At 33.2% G+C, this 19,396-nt stretch overlaps 2 protein-coding genes across 2 annotated transcripts; one reads left to right on the top strand and one right to left on the bottom strand.

Annotated features, from left to right (window-relative positions):
* Positions 1 to 11,629: 11,629 nt before the first annotated feature.
* LOC132178018 (uncharacterized) lies at positions 11,630 to 13,256 on the bottom strand. Its single transcript, XM_059590487.1, has 2 exons — positions 13,236 to 13,256; positions 11,630 to 12,181 (listed from the first exon to the last, which is right to left on the bottom strand). The coding sequence occupies exons 1-2, from the start codon at positions 13,254 to 13,256 to the stop codon at positions 11,630 to 11,632; spliced, it is 573 nt and encodes a 190-aa protein (XP_059446470.1).
* Positions 13,257 to 14,244: 988 nt separating this feature from the next.
* LOC132178017 (TMV resistance protein N-like) lies at positions 14,245 to 14,757 on the top strand. The gene has a single exon (XM_059590486.1). The coding sequence runs from the start codon at positions 14,245 to 14,247 to the stop codon at positions 14,755 to 14,757; it is 513 nt and encodes a 170-aa protein (XP_059446469.1).
* Positions 14,758 to 19,396: the final 4,639 nt, after the last annotated feature.

Below are 19,396 nucleotides of genomic sequence, written 5' to 3'. Positions count from 1 at the left end.
GAGCTCCTGTGTGTTCTGAGTCCCATAATCAATCGGTACATCCGGCGATTCTATCTCCTCGTCATCATCGTCGTGGTCCTGATCATTCTCCTCAGCACTACAATGCATGAGTATGTCTTGTGGAACATCCCCACTCGTAATACACTTAGGAGGTAGCGATGGGATCATAGACGAATCCTAGGATTTTTGGCATCGCTTGGACCTTTGCTAGTAAATTTTGCCACTCGCTCCCATCAGCCACGGCATTATTCATGGACTGAAATTGTGGTTCATTGTTGATGATAAATGTCGGACAATAGGCCTGCCGCTCCTGTGGCTCATCATCGGCAGAAGATCCGGATGGTTGTGCAAGTTGTGTTCTATCCGGAACCTCACGAGTGGGAAGCCACGTGGATGGTATTCTCTTTGGAGGCATAATATTGACCTACAAATTTCACAATCAAAGTATTAGATCACATTCAAATCATAAATATCAAACAATTTTTAAATAATTTATTAATAGGGAAAAATATAAAAAAGCCCCACAAACTACCAGCTGTTTTCGATTTAGCCCCTTAATGTTCCAAAAGTGATAAAGTAGCCCCTCAAACTACCAAACTATTGCATTTTGGCCACTCCGTTAGTTAAAACCGTCAGTTTGGACGGAAACTGCAAAACAACGTCGTTTTGTTATGGGTAAGTTACTACAATGCCCTTTTATGAAAAAAAAAAAAAAAATTGGAAAAAATATAAAAAAGCCCCCCAAACTACCAGCCGTTTTCATTTTAGCCTCATAATGTTTAGAAAGTGATAAAGTAGCCCCCAACAAAACGACGTCGTTTTGAATTTCCGTCAAAATTGACGGTTTTGACTAACGAAGTAGCCAAAATGCAATAATTTGGTAGTTTGGGCGGCTACTTTATCACTTTTGAAACATTAGGGGGCTAAATTGAAAACGGCTGGTAGTTTAGGGGGCTTTTTTATATTTTTCCCTTATTAATATTTAACTCACAAAAAACTTCACTCATTCTATATACTCCCTCGAAGTTCTAGATCTTGTCATCCAACTCTTGTCCATAGTGTGACTACATTAAAAAAATCCATGTAGTACTCAAGTTATTTATTGCTACCTTCAAACAATAATAGATACCGTAATTAATTAATTGCAAGTTACCAATCTTCAAAGTTCAATGATCTTCTAACTCATACATTTTCTAAGCAACCAACCAAATCACATGTTGTGTACACTAGAAAGAAGAATCATTGTTCAAGAATTGTAAACTAGATGAATTTTCTAAGAACCGTGCAATTGGTGCATCAAATGTATTTTGCAATAATAATTATCATAGAAACTACTAGCTCTAACTAACATTTTGGTTTCATGATTGCATAAGTATACTTATAATTGTATTCATGCATTTCTCTTGTGGGTGAAGGTCAACACTAACACAATGTAGTAAACTTCATAGCAATTTCATAGTAGGGATTAGGGAGGCTATTGTCACACAATCATTAGAAAATGAAATAGGTAATTTTTTATGCACAAGCTAAAATTTGAGAGATATTTTAGCTTTTCTTTAATGCTTGAAATTTAAACTTTATTAGAAACCCCAGATATTGATACCCCAGCTTAGGTATAAATATCTTTTTATATTATGGTTTCTTGCAGTTATCAAATGCAAGTATATCTCATCACGAATATCATGATCGAAAGTTTCAAACAAATGTATTAGTATATTGAATCAGAATCACTATGATGCTGACGATCAACAAGACAAGCCATGATGCTCGGTCCAGAGGCTGCGACAATATATTATGAGACTTGGGTGTACACGGTTTCTTGACTTTATTATATATTGCTAATTGCTCCATCTTATAATATTAAGCTTTATAGAAAATTGACAATAAGAGAAAGACAAATGAGATGAAGCTCCTTGATTCTTTCAATTCACAAAAGCAAGAGTGGGACAAACCGAAGAACAATGCGTTATTTCTCAAATAAAAACCCAAACCCCAAACCCCAAACCTCAAATTGATGATCATCAAGCGAAAACCCAAATTAACCCCAGCATGGAAAAAAAAAATCAAAATAACAAATGAATGTACATACCAATGTGAGGAGGAGGCCGGCTGGAGTACACCACAAAAAAACAAGGTTTAGTGACATGGTTATTTGGGGCATAACACGACCCTAATTAAGGGCACCTGGATAGCTGGCGTCCCGAATTAAGGGCGCTTCCCAGCCAAGCGCCCTTAATTAGGGGTGCTTGCCAGCCAGGCACACTTAATTAAGGGCACCTAGCTAGCAATTGCCCCTAATTAAGGGCACCTGGATAGTAGGCGTCCCGAATTAAGGGCGCTTGCCAGCCAGGCGCCCTTAATTAGGGGCGCTTGCCAGCTAGGCGCACTTAATTAGGGGCACCTAGCTGGCAGGCGCCTAGATAGCAGGCGTCCCGAATTAAGGGCGCTTGCCAGCCAAACGCACATAATTAACTAAATTTGGGCATGTCCTATTGGAATGTCCTGAATTAAGGGGATGTTTTTTCTGCGCAGGCATTGCTAATTTTATTTTGTGTCGTTTACACAATAAAACGTCCATATAAGGGGATGTTTTATTAAAGCGTCTCTATTCCAAGCGTTACTAAACCTTGTTTTTTTTGTAGTGGTACTAGCTGATGAAGGGGAGGAGTTCGATCGATGGAGTGAGGACGGCTGATACTAGACGAAACGACTGTGATGTTAGAGTATATTTGAATGACCCTAAAATTAGGGATTTGATTATGATTGATGAAGATTATACTAGCCTAATTTAGGGATTTGATTATGATTTGATCACCCTAAATTATGAGATTTGATTAAGATTACATTTATGTGTAAGCTCTATAAATAGAGCATTCTGTATTGTAAACAAATCATTCAATAAGAGCTTAATGTAGCCCTTTAGGCTTTATCTATGGATGTAGGTCGTTGACCGAACTACTTTAAAATCTTTGTCTCTCATTTATTTTATTTCCGCAATTTATTTATATTTTTATTTCATTATGAATTTCTTCATGGTATCAGAGCGATAGGCTAACACCATTATACAATCCAATGGTCTTGTGTATTTTTTTTTTTCTGCAATTTAATTTTGCTTCTTGCCAAAAAAAAAAAAAAAAAATTAGCGTATTCAACAGACACAGTGGTTGTCGTTCTCCGCAAGGTCGAACCTGCACCATCCAGCCACTGTCCACCTCATCTCACGGACAGATCCATCACCGTGAACCTCCACGCCGTTCAAAACATCAAATCTCATCCCAGCACCGGCACCAGTAGCGTTTTCTCTCAGCCTCAGCCTCCTATTTCAACAGATTTCTTCACCGGAAATTCACCAGCGTCGAGTCCAACCAGGTTGGATTTCTCTATTGTCGTCCTCATTCCATCTGCTTCCACCCTTCCAAGCGCCGACTTCCGTCGCTCTCAGCGTTGTTCGCGTCTTCAATCTGCAGCCTCCTCCATTGGTTGTCCAAAGCCCATTGCCAGAGGTGTTGTGCGTGTGCTAAGAAGATTTTGTTGAAGCAGACGTGTGTTTGGCTACAAGTTTCATTTAGCCTTATTCGAGTTTGCAGATTCTCTTATTCTAGTTTTAGGAATATGTTATCCTGGTTTAGGATTTTAACCTAGTTCTATTTGTTTATGGGATTAAGGTATTCCTTATCCTTGTTTATATAATCTGTGAACAAGATATTCTTGAAAAAAAAAATGTGAAACTGAGAAAAAAAAAATGAAATGAAAAGAATCTCAGTTGAAGGGAAAAAAAAAAATCAAAGAGGCCAAGTTGCCCATCAAAATTTAAAAGAGGCCAAGCTGCCCATCAATATATATATATATATATATATATATATATATATATATATATATATTCAAAAGAAGTTGCCCATCCATTGGCCCATAGTTGGCCTATTTTTGCTCGGCTCTGTGGTATTGTTTAAAACCCAGGTCATTTCAGTCCATAGTTAGCTCTCACTTCAGCCCAAAGTTGGCTCTCCTTTTATTCGGCTATGTGGTATTGTTTAAAACCCAAGCCCACTTTAGCCCACAGTTGGCTCTTATTTTAGCCCAAAGTTGGCTATCTTTTTTGGCCCATAGATGACCCTCTTTTGTATTGTTTTGCTATCTCAAGAAAAAAAAAAAAGAAATAGAAGTCAAACTCAAGGTTTAAGGATCTCCACCTTGAGTTTGAAGGGGGATGTTAGAGTATATTTGAATGACCCTAAAATTAGCGATTTGATTATGATTGATGAAGATTAGATTAGCCTAATTTAGAGATTTGATTATGATTTGATCACCCTAAATTAGGGGATTAAATTAAGATTACATTTATTTGTAAGCTTTATAAATAGAGCATTCTGTATTGTAAACAAATCATTCAATAAGAGCTTAATGTAGCCCTTTGGGTGGATGTAGGTCGTTGACCGAACCACTTTGAAATCTTTGTCTCTCATTTATTTATTTCCGTAATTTATTTATATTTCTATTTCATTATTAATTTCTTCATGTGGGTGCTGCACTACGGTGGAGAAAGAGTGAGCAAGGATGGCCGTCGGGGCAGGAGGTCAAACAGAGAAAGAGGGAGCTGAGAGAGAGAGAGGGAATTGAGAGAAATAGTGAGATGAGCTAGCTGAGGGAGAGAGAGAGGCGCCGGAGGTAGAGTGTTTGGGCGCAGGAACCCAAAAATGAAAGACGTGTTGGTTTTTGAGTAAACGACACCTCTTTATAGTGTTGGTTTTCTATTCAACCGACACCCCATTTTAGGGGTGTCGGTTGAACAGTAAACCAACACTATTAAGGCATTGGTTTACTGTTTAACCAATGCCCATTTGTCGGTTCCACTAAAACTGATGCCTTGGAGTGTTGTTTAGTTTCGTTTTCTTAAAACGACACTATACAAGCCGTCACTAAATTTCAATTTTTTTTATAGTGAACGTAGAGTCTCACCACATAAAAGAGTAATTACAACTCTTAAAAAACAAAATAACTGTTTATTTTTCAATCATCGTCCCCAATTACAATTGAAACTTATGCTTAAATAAACTAAAACACTAAACCCTAACCCTAATGTGACTAACTTTTGGCCAAGCCTATTACTATATAAGGACTCTTAAAACATAAATTAAATATTAAAAACAATTACAAAATAATACCGACTCTAAACTAATATTCTTTCTTCATTCAGCATCAACATGTTTCCTCACCAGAATCACTTGATGAAATATTTCAGAGATTGAAACAGCCACCTGTAAACCATTGAGGTTATGGCGAAGATGATTATGATGATTGTCTTTATGGTCATGGCATGGACATCAGGAAGATGGGACCATCCAGATAGTCTGTTACCAGTAAGCGAAGCCTATGCATACTGTAATATAGTGTCTCTTGATGCTGATGACTTAAATTAAAACCAATTTTGAATATATAGTTTTTATTAAGATTTTGTTTCATTCTTTTTTCTTTTTTCTTAATTGAATGACATAAATGTATTTAGCGATCCACTGTATCATCATTGTGCATATCAGAAAACTAGGATAAAGTTTACATATGAATATATATCAACATTTTATATCAAGTTCTTTATCAAGTTGTTGTTGCTGTTGCAGCTTCTCATACTTATTAGTTTTATCTCATACGGCTGTAGCTTTAATGGTTATTCTTCAAAAACATTATAGGTTTGTGTCAACATATTCCATTACATATAATTTCTTGATGAGTAATTATTGCCGGGTACCACCAACTTGATGGGTGGGAATCACATCTTAAGTCAACAGATTACATCTATTCACATATATTCAACATATTGGGCGACTGCCTTTATAGTCTGCATTCTCATTGGACTTTTACTGATTTTCCTTAGGTGTAATGAGTTGCTAGTTGTCAATCTAATTTGGAGTTTTCGATTGAATTACTTGTATTAGGTCTTTTTTTTTTTTTTTTAGTCGTAGTTGTTTGTAGTTTTTCTAAAGTACCTCTATGAAATTGCACTCAGAGCCAGTGGCGGAGCCAGACAACTCATATTGGGGGTGCCGTTAAAATTTTTTTTGCATCCTAAAATTTTTTTCCACCCTAAAAATTTGATAATTCACATAATATATACATCACAAAAAAATATCTATAAAAGTTCATAAATATGTGCTCAAATTGATATATTAGAAATGTAAAATGTCGGCACTATATATATTAAAAAAAAAAATGTCTAGAACTGCACTTTACAGTATCTTAAAAGTACATAATCATTAAGTACCGAATCTAAATTGAAGTTCTTAGCAAGTTAAATCAATCAATTCATAAACCTGAAGTTTAATTTATTCATGAACCTAAAATTTTTAGGTTAAATCACAACCTCGTAAGAGACAATAAAAGTTTATAAACATTAAACAACAAAATAAACAATCATATGGATATTAAAGTTTAACATACATATGTGTTAGATAAGAAATTTTTTTTGCTTACCATACATATGTAATAAGTTTTGGCATTATTAAAGTTTACCATACAGAGCAGCATCCTTGGAATTTCCTTTTCTTTTTTTTCTTTTTTTTTTTTAATTTTTGGGAAAAAAAAATTTTAAAATCTTTGGGGGTGCCTGGCTCCGCCACTGCTCAGAGCATCTCCATCGGACTTTTTATATGGTAGCTATTATAAGCTATTTTACTCATTCAACCGATATTTTAAAATATATGAAAATTCATTGTAGCACCTTGAAGTGTTTTTTTTATTCTTTTCCCTCTTCTCTCTCTCTCTCTCTCTCTCCCTCCCTCTTTCTCTCTCACTTCTCTCTCCCTCTCCCTCAACTTCCACAATAAAAAATACATCAAAAAATAATATTCAAAGAAAGTAGAGAGTTGTGATAGATAATCTATTGGAGTTTATATTGAAAAACTAGTATCTAAAATAGAAGAAGAATATATATATATTGAGTATCTAAAATAGTCATTATTGCCAGAGATGCTAACCATTGTTAAGGGAAGATAACGTGTAATTTTTCCTAGCTAATTTTATACTTTAAAGATACAGTGTGGAAGTTGCCAAGAATTACAGCACTCAAACCATTCAGAATGCTCTTGACACTCGAACGTGCCAACATATTTAAGTAATGCTACAAGTCTTCTTGTGTCACTCTTATGTTCCTCCAAAAATAATGTACCTCTTAAAATTACTATTAGCATTGTGATTAATCACATATTTGATTTTAATCAAATGATGATTTATTTCCATAAGGACCCTTTAATGCTTGTTAGTTTTGTTATGGGTTAGCTGCCGACATTTCGTAGCGCTAAACTCCAAGCAGCCAAATGGATATTTAATTTTTTTTCTTGTTAAGATAATCATTTTTGTTATTTTATTTTGTACTACTTGAAGTATATTGAATATTGATTCAATAAAATACCAACTTCTAGGACCCTTTATAATCTAACTCTAAAAATTATGGGAAAATCATATCTAACCCCTAAGTTTTCATTTGATTTGAATTTCATTCTTAAGTTTTCAATTTCAAGTATATAGTCTTTAGATTTTGCTCAATTTTAAAATATGTCATTCTATCATTTTACTGTCAAAGCTAACAGTTTATCATCTGCCACAAGTCTTATTTGACATGTCATAAACACCTCAATGCAATGCAAAGTCAACAAGTGTTAAGTCATTCATAAAATAAAAATAAAAAAATAAAAAAAATCACACTTTACCCCCAAAAGTTTCACTCGATTTGCAATTTAACATCCAATGTTTAAAAATTTGCAGTGTACCCCAACAAAGTGTAATTTTATTTTTGATGGGTAAATTTTTTTAAATTTTATTTCTTCGTTTTTTTTTTTAAAAAAAAAAAAAAATTATTAGGCCGTTGGATACGTGTCATGTTTGATTGGGCTAACATGGTTACGTGGCAATTCGTTAGTTTTTTTTTTTTTTTGACAAAATATAGACGGATGTATTATTAACTTTGTATTTACCCATAAGACAGATAGCATCTATGATACAAAATTAAATCTATGTGAAAAAAAATAAAATAAATAAAGATATTAAAATGGGAAATGTTAGGCGTTCTCTATTCTTTTGGTCCTAGGTGGATATTATTTTTCTAAAAAAAAAAAAAAAAAGAAATTGGTCCCTTGGATCCCTTATTTCTTTCACTTGATTTTTAAAAAATAATATTCACCTCGGACCAAAAAAATACTAGGAGAACATGAGAAAAATACTTAGCATTTTCCTGTTAAAATCAAAATACTAAAAAGGTATTTAACCATTTTTTTTTTAAAAAAAAAAAACTTAATTGCCCTTAAAAAAAATAAATATACCATCAAAATAATGGGTGAGAGTCGCATCTTAAGTCAACAGACTCCCATCTAATTTTCTACTTTAAAGATACGGTGTGGAAGATGTCAAAAGAATTTTCTCATCTTTCTTTGACCAACTCGTCCATTATGCTTTCTTTCATGCATATCCCACTAGTTCCCTTCTCTCTCTTTGTTTTTTTTTTTTTTTTTTGCTAATTTATGATGAAACGCGGCATCGACTTCAATAAATCCTAAGGACACTGGTCACTCCCTCCCATTATCTCTAAAACGAAGAAATCAAGCTTCATGACCTTTCACGGAGCCTCCTCCTCATTTTCTTCTTCTATCACCGGCTTGTTCATGGCCTTACGATGTATTTTTGAGCTTTAGAGGCCAAGATACCAGTGACAATTTTACTACACATATATACAATGCTTTGCGTCAAAAGAGAATCTATACTTACATGGATGACAAGCTGAGAGGAGGAGAGGAAATTTCACAAGCCCTTCTCAAAGTCATTAAAGAGTCAAGGACGGCAATCGTTGTACTCTCTAAAAACTATGCATTGTCTACATGGTGCTTGGACGAGCTGATGAAAATTTTTGAGTGTAGGGAAACAAACCAACAAATCGTTATGCCATTGTTCTACAAAGTAGATCCATTGGACGTTCGACATCAAAAAAAGAGTTTTGGTGAAACATTAGTCAAACATGAAAGCAGATTCAAGGAGGAAACGGTTCAGCAGTGGAAGATAGCCCTAAATAAAGTGGCCAATTTGTCCGGCTGGCATCTAGAGCAAGGGTATGTATTTCGGACCATTTGTCCCTTTATTCTAGATTTTTTTTTTTTTCTCTTCTAATTAATTATAATCATTCCTTTTATATATACACAAATACATATAGGTATTTTAAAATTCCAACCAAGTAGTAGAGAATTCCATCCAAGAGAGAGAGACCACTTATATAACAATTCATAATATAAGCTTTCAGCACCAATTTAAAAAAGCAGGGTCTACCTGAATGTAAAACTTAACTTTTGAGGTATTTTACTAGATTGTAAAGTTTAGTGGGAATTTTATTAGATTATTATTGAATGGAGCAAGAAATGCTATTTAGAGCCTGTATGAGATTGCGGTGAAAAATAGAGCTTTTGAATATAGAGCTTTTGCCTGTGAGCTTTTGTCAAAACTGCTATTACTGAAAAGCTGTTTACATGTTTGGTAACCGCATGTCTTAAGTGCTTTTTTTATGTTACTGATGTTTGGTAACAAAACAAAAAAAGTGTTTTTAGTTGAAAAAATGACACTAAAGGACATGTAATGATTTTTTTTTTTCTTTTAATATAGGCCGAAAAAAAATCATTATGTGACACCAAATATATGTCATTTTACATAAAATCATTACATGTTTTTCAATAAAGGCCTAAGGTTGGCAATGATTTTTTTATTTTTTTTTCCCATTTTATACCAACCTTTTTATATAAAAATGGTTAATGTTAGCTTTCACAAGTAAAAATTATTTTTGTAATGGTTTATGTAATAAAACATGACAAACGTCAACATATTCTTTTTTTTTAAAAAAAAAAAAAAAATTATTTAAATTATTTAACACTTCAAATTATTTAACACACTTTTTAACACCACAACACTTAAAAGTATTTAACACATAAAAAAGAACAACATTCAAGGAAATCCTTACAACATTTTAAGTAGTTTATAAAAATAAAATAAAATAAATAAAAATAAAAATAAAACATTAACGAGTCATAAGTAGATTAGCAATATGATCACGCTCAATGTTCATAGAATTTTCATATGATGTCTCTGATTGTTGTATGCTTGACTCATCTTGTGCTTCGCCATCGCCTATACTGTCAGTAGGTAGTAAATCCTCATCATCATCATATGGTTGGAACTCATCATCCTTTATTGCATGCTTCCTAATGAAGTTATGAAGAGCCATAGACGCCACCACGATTTTCACTTGTTTATCATAAGAAAAACTCGGCATGCAATGCAATAACTTCCACTTATTTTTCCAAACTCCAAATGTTCTTTCAATAGTGCATCTAAGTGATGAATGTGCATGATTAAAAATTTCATGCATACCCCTCGGTTGGCTTCCGCGACGAAAGTCTGGTAAATGATACCATTCTCCTTTGTATGGCCCCATGTATCCCTTCATATGAGGATATCCTGCGTCTACCAAGTAATACTTTTCTACAAAAAATATACGAATAACAGTCATAATTTTTTTTTTTTTTCATGTATAATTCATAATTGTTATTTTTATTAAATACAAACCTCTAGGTGGGTGTGGAAATCGCAATTCTTCATTTCGAATAGCTTCCAAAAAAATGTGTGTATCATGTGCAGTACCTTTCCATCCAGCCCAAACAAAGGTGAAACACATACGAAAATCACAAACAGCCATAACATTCTGAGTATGAGTCCCTTTTCGACCAATATATGGTATTTGGTTTGATGGAGAAATTTTAACTGGCACATGGGTTCCATCAATGGCTCCAATACAATCTTTGAAGTATGGCCAATACCTCTCATCATCACGACTTTTTCTTGGAACATTCCTAAACTCCCTATCAATAGGATTAATAATGTCAACCGCCATTCTTGAAACAGCCATTAAAACATGAGAAAAATGTCTACTAACTGTTTCTCCTGAATGTTGAAACCTTTCTTGCACTATCCTATTCCCAAACCCATGGCCCCTAAAGTAATCAAAAACATAGCTACCAACTCTTCAACAGTTAATTTCCTAGTACCTCTTAAATGATATTTTTCCTTCAACTCTTTACGCAAGTAAAGGAATACGTGTATTTCCATTCTGAAATTTTGTTTGCACTTATCAGGATTACCTTGTACAATTTCCATAACCCACTTATAACATGTTTGAGAAGAGGTCCGACAAGGTTCCTTTGCAATATATGGCATATAATAGTTCTCAACAAATTCTACTGCTGCAGCTGCTAGAATAAAAACGTCATTTTCATTTTCATTTTCCTCTTCACCATAATCACTATCACTTGTATCATCTTGAGTGCTATAATCACTATTGTCCATGTCTGTGAGGAAAACAAATAAATAAATAAACACAAAATAAATATATAAGCACCCATAAAAATAAGAAAAACATCATCCAAACATAGTTATGAAATATTATAATATACTCACCTTAGTACACAAATCAACACATAAAAAAAAAAAAATAACACTCAAATAAATCCTTACAGCTTCTTAAATAGTTCATAACAAAACAACATTAATCCATGCTACGACGGTTAATTTCTCTATTTCCCATTCGCTTGATAAAGTCAATCTGCAACTATGGCTCTTTAATAGTCACAAACATCTCTCTATGTGATCTCTTAAGAAATACCTCTGTTGCAAACTTAAGGATATCAATGTCATTTTCTCTTTCAGCAATCCCCCGAACAACATCCATGACCTCTTCAATATTACATCCAGGCTTATCGTAGCTCTTAGATGTCATTGTATTCTTACTTTCTATTACATCACAAATACGACTCAAATGTTGACTAACAATTTCAACTCCTTTCTTTCTTTTCTTACATTGAACCGCAAGACCAAACTTCTTATTTCCTTTATCTTGCGTATCTAAATCAGCAGGAATATCATCAATGCCATGTGTATTGAGATTTGGTTCATCATCCAAAACATCTAAACCTTCTACAACATTGTCATCTTCATTAAGCATTACTTCTGCACTATCTATGAAACCAATATCATTAGGAACCAACCCTATGGATGGTGCCCAAGATCCCTCCCTAGTGGCAGTTATATCTCTAAACAATATCTCCACCTTCATAGCATAAGCCAAACCTGTCGTACGAAACTTGGTTGCTTCTGGAACTTCCTGTATTTAGGTTTATGTAAAAATCAATAATAAACATTTGTGCAAATCATTTAAACAAAAAACAAACAAGTACAAATATAATACCTACAATTTTTTTTCCCACCAATCATCGGGTGCATCAATTGTCTTTTTCACTGGATCCCATCCAAGGCCAGTTTCCTTGCCTATCAATCTCTTCCAAATGTTCCACTCTTTTTTCAAACTATCACACTTGTTCTTTAGTTGTTTATAGCAATATTGTTTTCCAGTTTTTTCATTAAATTTATCTATCACATTTTTCCATCCTATCTTATTGAAATGTGTCCTTGGGAGGTTACCAGCATGAATCTCAGTAATACATATGTCAAGATAATCTTCTAACATTTTTTCAGTCCAAACTACTTTCTTTATCTGAGTATCTGCAGTAGCAGCAATAACGTTGCTTTGACCTTTTTACTTATGTTTGTCACACAATAAATAAGCTGATAAAATTATAAATGAAAAAGTATGTTAAACATTATTAAAAATTAATAATATGTTTAAAGTGCTAGCTTTGATAAAATGCAAAAAAAATAAAAAAAAATTAACATATTGACATGAAAAACATGCATGTCCACAAACAAAAGGGTACCAATAAGCAATATTATCTCAAAACAAGTAACTATTATTATTAACTAATATTACTTTTTGGAGAACTCCATTAAAAAAGTATAAATCAAAAGAGTCAACAATAGTATAAAAATTTATAGTTAAAAAAAAAATGTAAAATAAGAAAGAAAAACAAGTATATTCTAGAAACAATTAAACAAAAAAAAAAAAAAGAAAGAAGTTGAATGAAAAAAAATGACAAATTCGGCACTAGTTCCTAGGCAAGAATACCACTAGAACAATCTAGCACTCTTCTAGTGCTTTCGTCCCAGCAACCTTTAACACTCAAAGCCACCTTCTTTATCTTCTTCTCCCTTTATCCTCTGTTTTTTTCTTCTCTGTAGGTCTCTCTTTTATTTATTTTTTCTCTTTATCTTTTCTAATGCTCTTCTATGAAGGTCTTAGACTCTTAGTTCTTTCATCTTACATCTTGCGACTCCAAAGCCATCTTTTTTATCTTCTTTATTTTTTCTTCTCTGCTTTATTTGTTCTAATATATTTCTCTACAGGTCTCTCTCTTATGTTTAGCTCTTTCAATTTACATCTTGCAAAGTTCTTTTATATATATCAAGATTGGAACAAAAGAGATGAAAATAATCAAAAATCAAACGCACTCATCGGAACGAGATGAACCTCTGCTTGATCCTCTCTCCCTGTAGCGGCTCTCAACTGCAGCATAATAATACCTTTGGTTCAACGTGATGCTTATATATGGGTATGGTTGTCAATTGTTGAAATTGGTATGTGTATTTTTGTCGGTTCATAAATTTCATTGAGTGCAAAGTGCGGCGCGCCTTTCGTTCCAGAAGTCCGTTTCACCGAAGCCTCATTTTCGAGCTTTGGCCAAAATGTGATTTTGAGCGTTTCCATTCTCAAAAGCGCTGGGGCAATATTTTACCAAACAGTCTCCTTTTTCCTGAAACGGGCTTCTTAAGTCTCAAACGCTCGTTTTGGCTCTGCGGTTGCAGAGCCAAACATGCTCTTAGTAAAAGATTAAACATTTTGGAACTTAAAAAAAATTGATAAAAAACATAATTTTTTTTTTTTTTTCGTTTTTTAGAAATGCAATTAAATTTTAGAGTAAAATGCAAAAAAGATACTCTTGATATGTATTAACAAGACACAACCAAATTCGAGAATGAAAAAAATAAAGTTTAGTTTAGTAATGCAAAAATAAATAAATAAATAAAAACAGTATGAGTCTAATTAAGGGAGGACATGTGATCAATCAAAAGGAAGATTGAGATTTAGAATGGGAAAGATTAAATCATATCTTGTTGCCTAACCATTATCATTTGTTACAAAGAAAAAAAATTGTATGTAAATCATGTTCCTATGTCTTTTCATGTGATTGCTCCAACTCATCAATTTTTTTTTTTTTTTTTGATTGGGATGAATTTAAATTTATCCATGAAATTGTTCAAGTGATCTCAAGAATGGTAAGTCATACATACCTAAACATCACCAAGTATCCAATTGGAATAGAGTCTCGTGTACGAGACATCAATGTGCTTTTAAGTATTGGAATGAATGACACACGCATGGTAGGAATCTTTGGAGTTGGTGGAATTGGTAAGACAACTATCGCCAAAGCGATCTATAACTTGATTGCTTATCAATTTGAAGATAGTTGTTTTCTTGCAAATGTTAGAGAAAATTCAAAGCGAGAGTGTGGTCTAGTCCAATTGCAAGAGACACTTCTTTCTGAGATCCTAGGCGACTCAAGTTTCAAGATTCCCAATGTTGATCGAGGAATCAATTTCATAAAGCAAAGGCTTTGCAGTAAAAGGGTTCTTTTAATTCTTGATGATGTGGATCAGTTGATCCAATTAGAAACGTTATCTGGAGAACTTGATTGGTTTGGTTTGGGAAGTAGAATAATCATAACAACCAGAGATGAACATTTACTAACCAAGCATAAAGTTGATTTATACAAGATAGATGAATGAATTGGATCACAAAGAAGCTCTTCAGCTCATTAGTCGACATGCCTTTCAAAGTGATAAACCTAATGATGATTTTGTAGAAGTCACAAAACATGCACTACGTTATGTTGGGGGCCTCCCACTAGCTTTAACGGTACTTGGTTCGGATCTATATGGAAGAGACATATATCAATGGAAAGTGCATTGGAAAAGTACAAAAGAATTCCTGAGAATAATATTCATGAAAAGCTTAAAATAAGTTATTATGGATTGGAGGAAAGCGAAAAGAATATTTTTCTTGACATTGCTTGTTTCTTCAAAGGACAAAATGAAGAATATGTCACTAAAATACAAGACAATTGTGGTTTCTTTCTGAATATTGGTATTAAAGTACTTATGGATAAGTCTCTCATAACTATTAGCTATGACTCTAACAAAAGATTGGTCATGCATGACTTACTACAAGATATGGGTAGAGAAATTGTTCGTCAAGAATCACACAAAGAACCAAGAAATCGCAGTAGATTGTGGTTTCATGAAGACGTTCGTTATGTACTAGAAGAAAATATGGTAAGACTCAAAACCACATTATTTTGATTTTCAATTTTGCAAAAAATGATGGAGAGATACCCACACACACAAACTCACACAATCATATACACACCATTTGTCTAAATAATAAGGGCCCATTTGGTTTGTAGAATAGACCCCTGAATAGAATGGCTATTCCTATGGAATAGTCTTTCTTTTGTTTGGTATGAATAACTATTCCTGGGAATAGTTATTCCCATGTGAATAACTAATTCCATACACACAGGAATAACTATTCTTCTAAAAAATGAGTGGAATAGTTATTCCTAATGAAATTGAATAGATTTTTCAAAAAAACCAAAAGAAGGAAAACCTAGAATTGCAAGGGTGGCCGGCAACCCCATTGGAGTGGCCAACCACCCACAAGCAGGACTGTGGGTGGTCGCACCATTGTCAAGTCCTACCAGTGGGTGGCTGGCCACCCCTTAAATTATGGGTTTTCCTTTTTTCTTTTCTTTTCTTTTCTTTTAAAGAAGGGTGGAGTTTTTGGTAATTTTGGTTTAATTCCAATTAGAATACATATGTTGTTACCAAACTAAGGAATAAGAATAATTATTCAATTCCACTTGAATAAGAGTAATAAGTAATTATGAGAAAAAAAAAAAAACAATTTTGACATCTTGAATGTGATCACCTAGAGAAATTATAATAATAACAAAATTATCATTATGAAAATCTAAAAAAAAAAAAAAAAAAGCAACATAGAGAGCCCAATGAATAGAATATAAGTTTGTTTCTTTTTCACATAATAATGTGTACACTTATATATAAAAATAAAATTATAATTCTAGCAAGTGCAAAATATGGAGAACTTTATATATGCTTTGATTTTGTTGCCACACTTAAACACTTCTGCATTGTCTAACCAGGGAACAAAAAAAAATTGAAGGCATATTAGTGAAGTTGCCTAAACGAGACTTGATATGCTTGAGTTCTAAGATGTTCGAGAAGATGAAAAGGCTTACATTGTCTATAAGTCGAAATACATGTTTTTCTGGAAAGCCTAATTCTCTCCCTAATGAGTTAAGAGTACTTGATTAGATTGAATGTCCTTTAGAATCATTACCATCCAATTTTCATGGACCAAAACTCTTTCTTTTAAGAATGCGTAATTGCCTCTTCAAGGCACCTAAGGAGGGATTCAAGGTATGATTGTTAATTTAATTATGTTGTAATCTTCTTTGATGCTAATTTACCCCTTTATCTTCTTTACAGAATTTCCAAAACTTGAGGATTATGGTATTCTCTGAATGTAAATTCATAACAGAAATCCCTAATATTTCAAGAATCCCAAATTTGGAGAAATTATACGTTTTAAAATGTGAAAGTTTAGTTAAGGTTCATGACTCTGTTGGATTCCTTGATAAGCTTATCGCTCTATCATTTGTAAGATGCTATAACCTTACCAGTTTCCCAAGAAATCTCAGGTTGAGATCTCTGAGATATCTTGATCTTCGACATTGCTTACGGCTTCAGAATTTTCCTGAAATTCAGTGTGAAATGAAATACTTAGATTTACTCCATTTAGACAATATTGCTATAAAAGAATTGCCTTCATCCATTGTATATTTCACTGGGCTTTTCCAATTATCTCTGAAACGTTGCAAAAATCTTATGCATCTCCCTAGTAGCATTCTTCATTTGCAGCATCTAAAGTTTCTTACTCTCGATGAGTGTTCAAAACTTGTTAAACTTCCAACAAAGGGATATGAAATTCCATCAAGTACAGAATTATTCTCACCGCCACCTCCAGCGAATTCAGACATTTTCAATGATGGTTGTTCCTCAATTGGGTTTCCGGCACTAGGAGCTTTGACTCTTGAAAACTGTAAGCACCTATCAAAATTAGATTTCATTGTGACACTTGATTGCTTTTCCACTTTATTTCGGTTAAATCTATCAAGGATTGATATTGTAGTGTGCCTGCTTGCATCAAAAGATTTGTTATTTTGTGGACGCTTCAATTGGAGGATTGCAAGCAACTTCAAGAAATTCTAGATCTTCCACCAAATCTAAAAGAAATATTTGCTAAATGATGTATTTCACTGGAAAGTTTTCCACAGGTATCAAAAGAATATCAATTCAATACAAGTGAGTTACCAGCGTTATATTGGATTGACTTGTCCGAATGCTATAAAATGCATGTGAATATACAAAATCTGGTGGCAAATTCTTTATTGAGTAAGGTATGTCTCTCTCTCTCTCTCTCTCTCTCTCTCTCTCTGTCTCTCTCATGTGTTTTTATGGGTTTTACTTCGAAAATTCATGATATTCGTTTAATAGGTACATTTTAAGCAAGAATTTGGGTACTATTTTGGTGGTGGAATTTCATTTCCGGGATATGCAATAACAAACTGGTTCAGTCATCATAAGGAGACTTCGTATGGTACCACATGTGAAATAGATATCAACGGACTCCCGCACTTGGATGAGATCAAATGAATTATTTTTTGTGCTGTTATTGGACCCATTCTCGGGATCGCCTCAGATGATTTTAGGATCAGAAATAAAGGAGACTTCATTGATGATAGGTATAGAGCTTTCCATCTACCGGGCTCAGATCATGATGGCTGGAGTATTTCGTCCCAGAATCTTCTCAGCTAAAGGGGATAGTCTGGAAGTTGAGTTTTCTATGGTTCCATTTTCATTGTTCATTCAAAGTTGCGGAGTTCATGTGATACACAAGCATGAAGAGAATGCAAAAGATCATCCCAGTATGATCCAGGTGGATTTTAATTTCCGTTTTTACGACCCCAATTTAGAAATTAAAAATTCAGAATGTTCAATCCAAGTTGATCATTATGAATTCGAAGACTGAATTCAAAAGAATTGAAAGGTTATTATATAGTATTCAATCATCTAAGAGGCACCGTGATGATGATGATGATTCCAACTTGGAATCTAGTTTTCACCCGCAACAGAAGATGCGTTCTTCAACTTTGAGTGAATCACAACTAAACCAATCAGAATACTCCCAACACTGAAACCTGCCAACATATTTCGGTATGGACCCTTTAAAGCTTGTTAGTTTTGTTATGGGTTAGATGCCCATATTTCGTAGGGCTAAATATGCTTAAAAAGTCTTACAAATTATTATATAATATTTGGATACATCAAACTATTATTTTATGACAAAAAGACTTATCCATTATGATTGAGTATTAGAATAGACCGAAAAACTAAATTTGACAAAAATATTTTGAAAATACTCACTTTTACCATTAAAAAAAAAAACAAATAAAATTTACCTTTTATAATTATTAAATGGAAATTTTTATTTTTTAAAAAACTTATAAAACGAAAAATTTCAATTTTTATAAAAAATCGATTTTTTTTTTCTTTTTTAATTTGGTCACTGCTTGGAATTTTTTTATAGTTAGTTTTAAGTTTTTTCTAGAAGTTTTAGTATTTTTGTTTTTATTTTACTAATGGTAATTTCATCATTGGATTGAATATTGACAATTTTTGATAGTTTGGGAAGGAATATTGTCACAATTGAAAATTTTGGAGGAACATTATCAATTAAGTGGTAGTTTGATGGGTATGTAGACTTTCTCCTAAAAATATAAACTAATGTGAATGTTTGTTAACCCAATATAAAAATATAAACCAATGTGAATGCTCGTTAACCCAAACGAAGCTATAAAATGGTAGCTTGTGAGGACTTTTTGGAAATAACTAATAGTTTAGGCGGTTAGTTGTATTTAAGGTTAAATAACTTTTTGCTCCTTGTGCTTTAATAACTTTATTTTTTGCCCTCTAGGATTTAGTTTTTATTATAGAAGGTACCTCAGGTTTACATGAAAACGGAGATGGTACCTCCGTTTAAATTTCATCCAAAATTTGATGGAAAGCCACGTTAACACCATTAAAAAATCGACACGTGTCCATATATTAATTACAAATACAATGGTTGATTGTAAGGGAATATGTGCCAAATATGAAGAACTTATTGACCCCTAGTATTTCTAATTAAAAATACAAAATAAAAATTTAAAAATTTAAAATATTATAAAATTAGAAAAAAAAACCCTAAAAGACAAAAATAAAGTTGCTAAACCACTAGGGGCAA

This window comes from Corylus avellana, chromosome ca4, assembly GCF_901000735.1.
Source record: "Corylus avellana chromosome ca4, CavTom2PMs-1.0".
Taxonomy (NCBI): Eukaryota; Viridiplantae; Streptophyta; class Magnoliopsida; order Fagales; family Betulaceae; genus Corylus; species Corylus avellana.
Note: the sequence above shows the minus strand (reverse complement) of the source record. Positions and strands in the feature narration are given on the sequence as shown.

Excerpts from the sequence above, each read along its gene's own strand:
- LOC132178017 (XM_059590486.1), top strand. The coding sequence starts at position 14,245 with ATGGTAAGTCATACATACCTAAACATCACCAAGTATCCAATTGGAATA.
- LOC132178018 (XM_059590487.1), bottom strand. The coding sequence starts at position 13,256 with ATGGCTTTGGAGTCGCAAGAT. Across the intron at positions 12,182-13,235 it reads TGGCTTTGGAGTCGCAAGAT|GAAGTTCCAGAAGCAACCAA; the intron begins GTAAGATGAAAG and ends ACCTAAATACAG.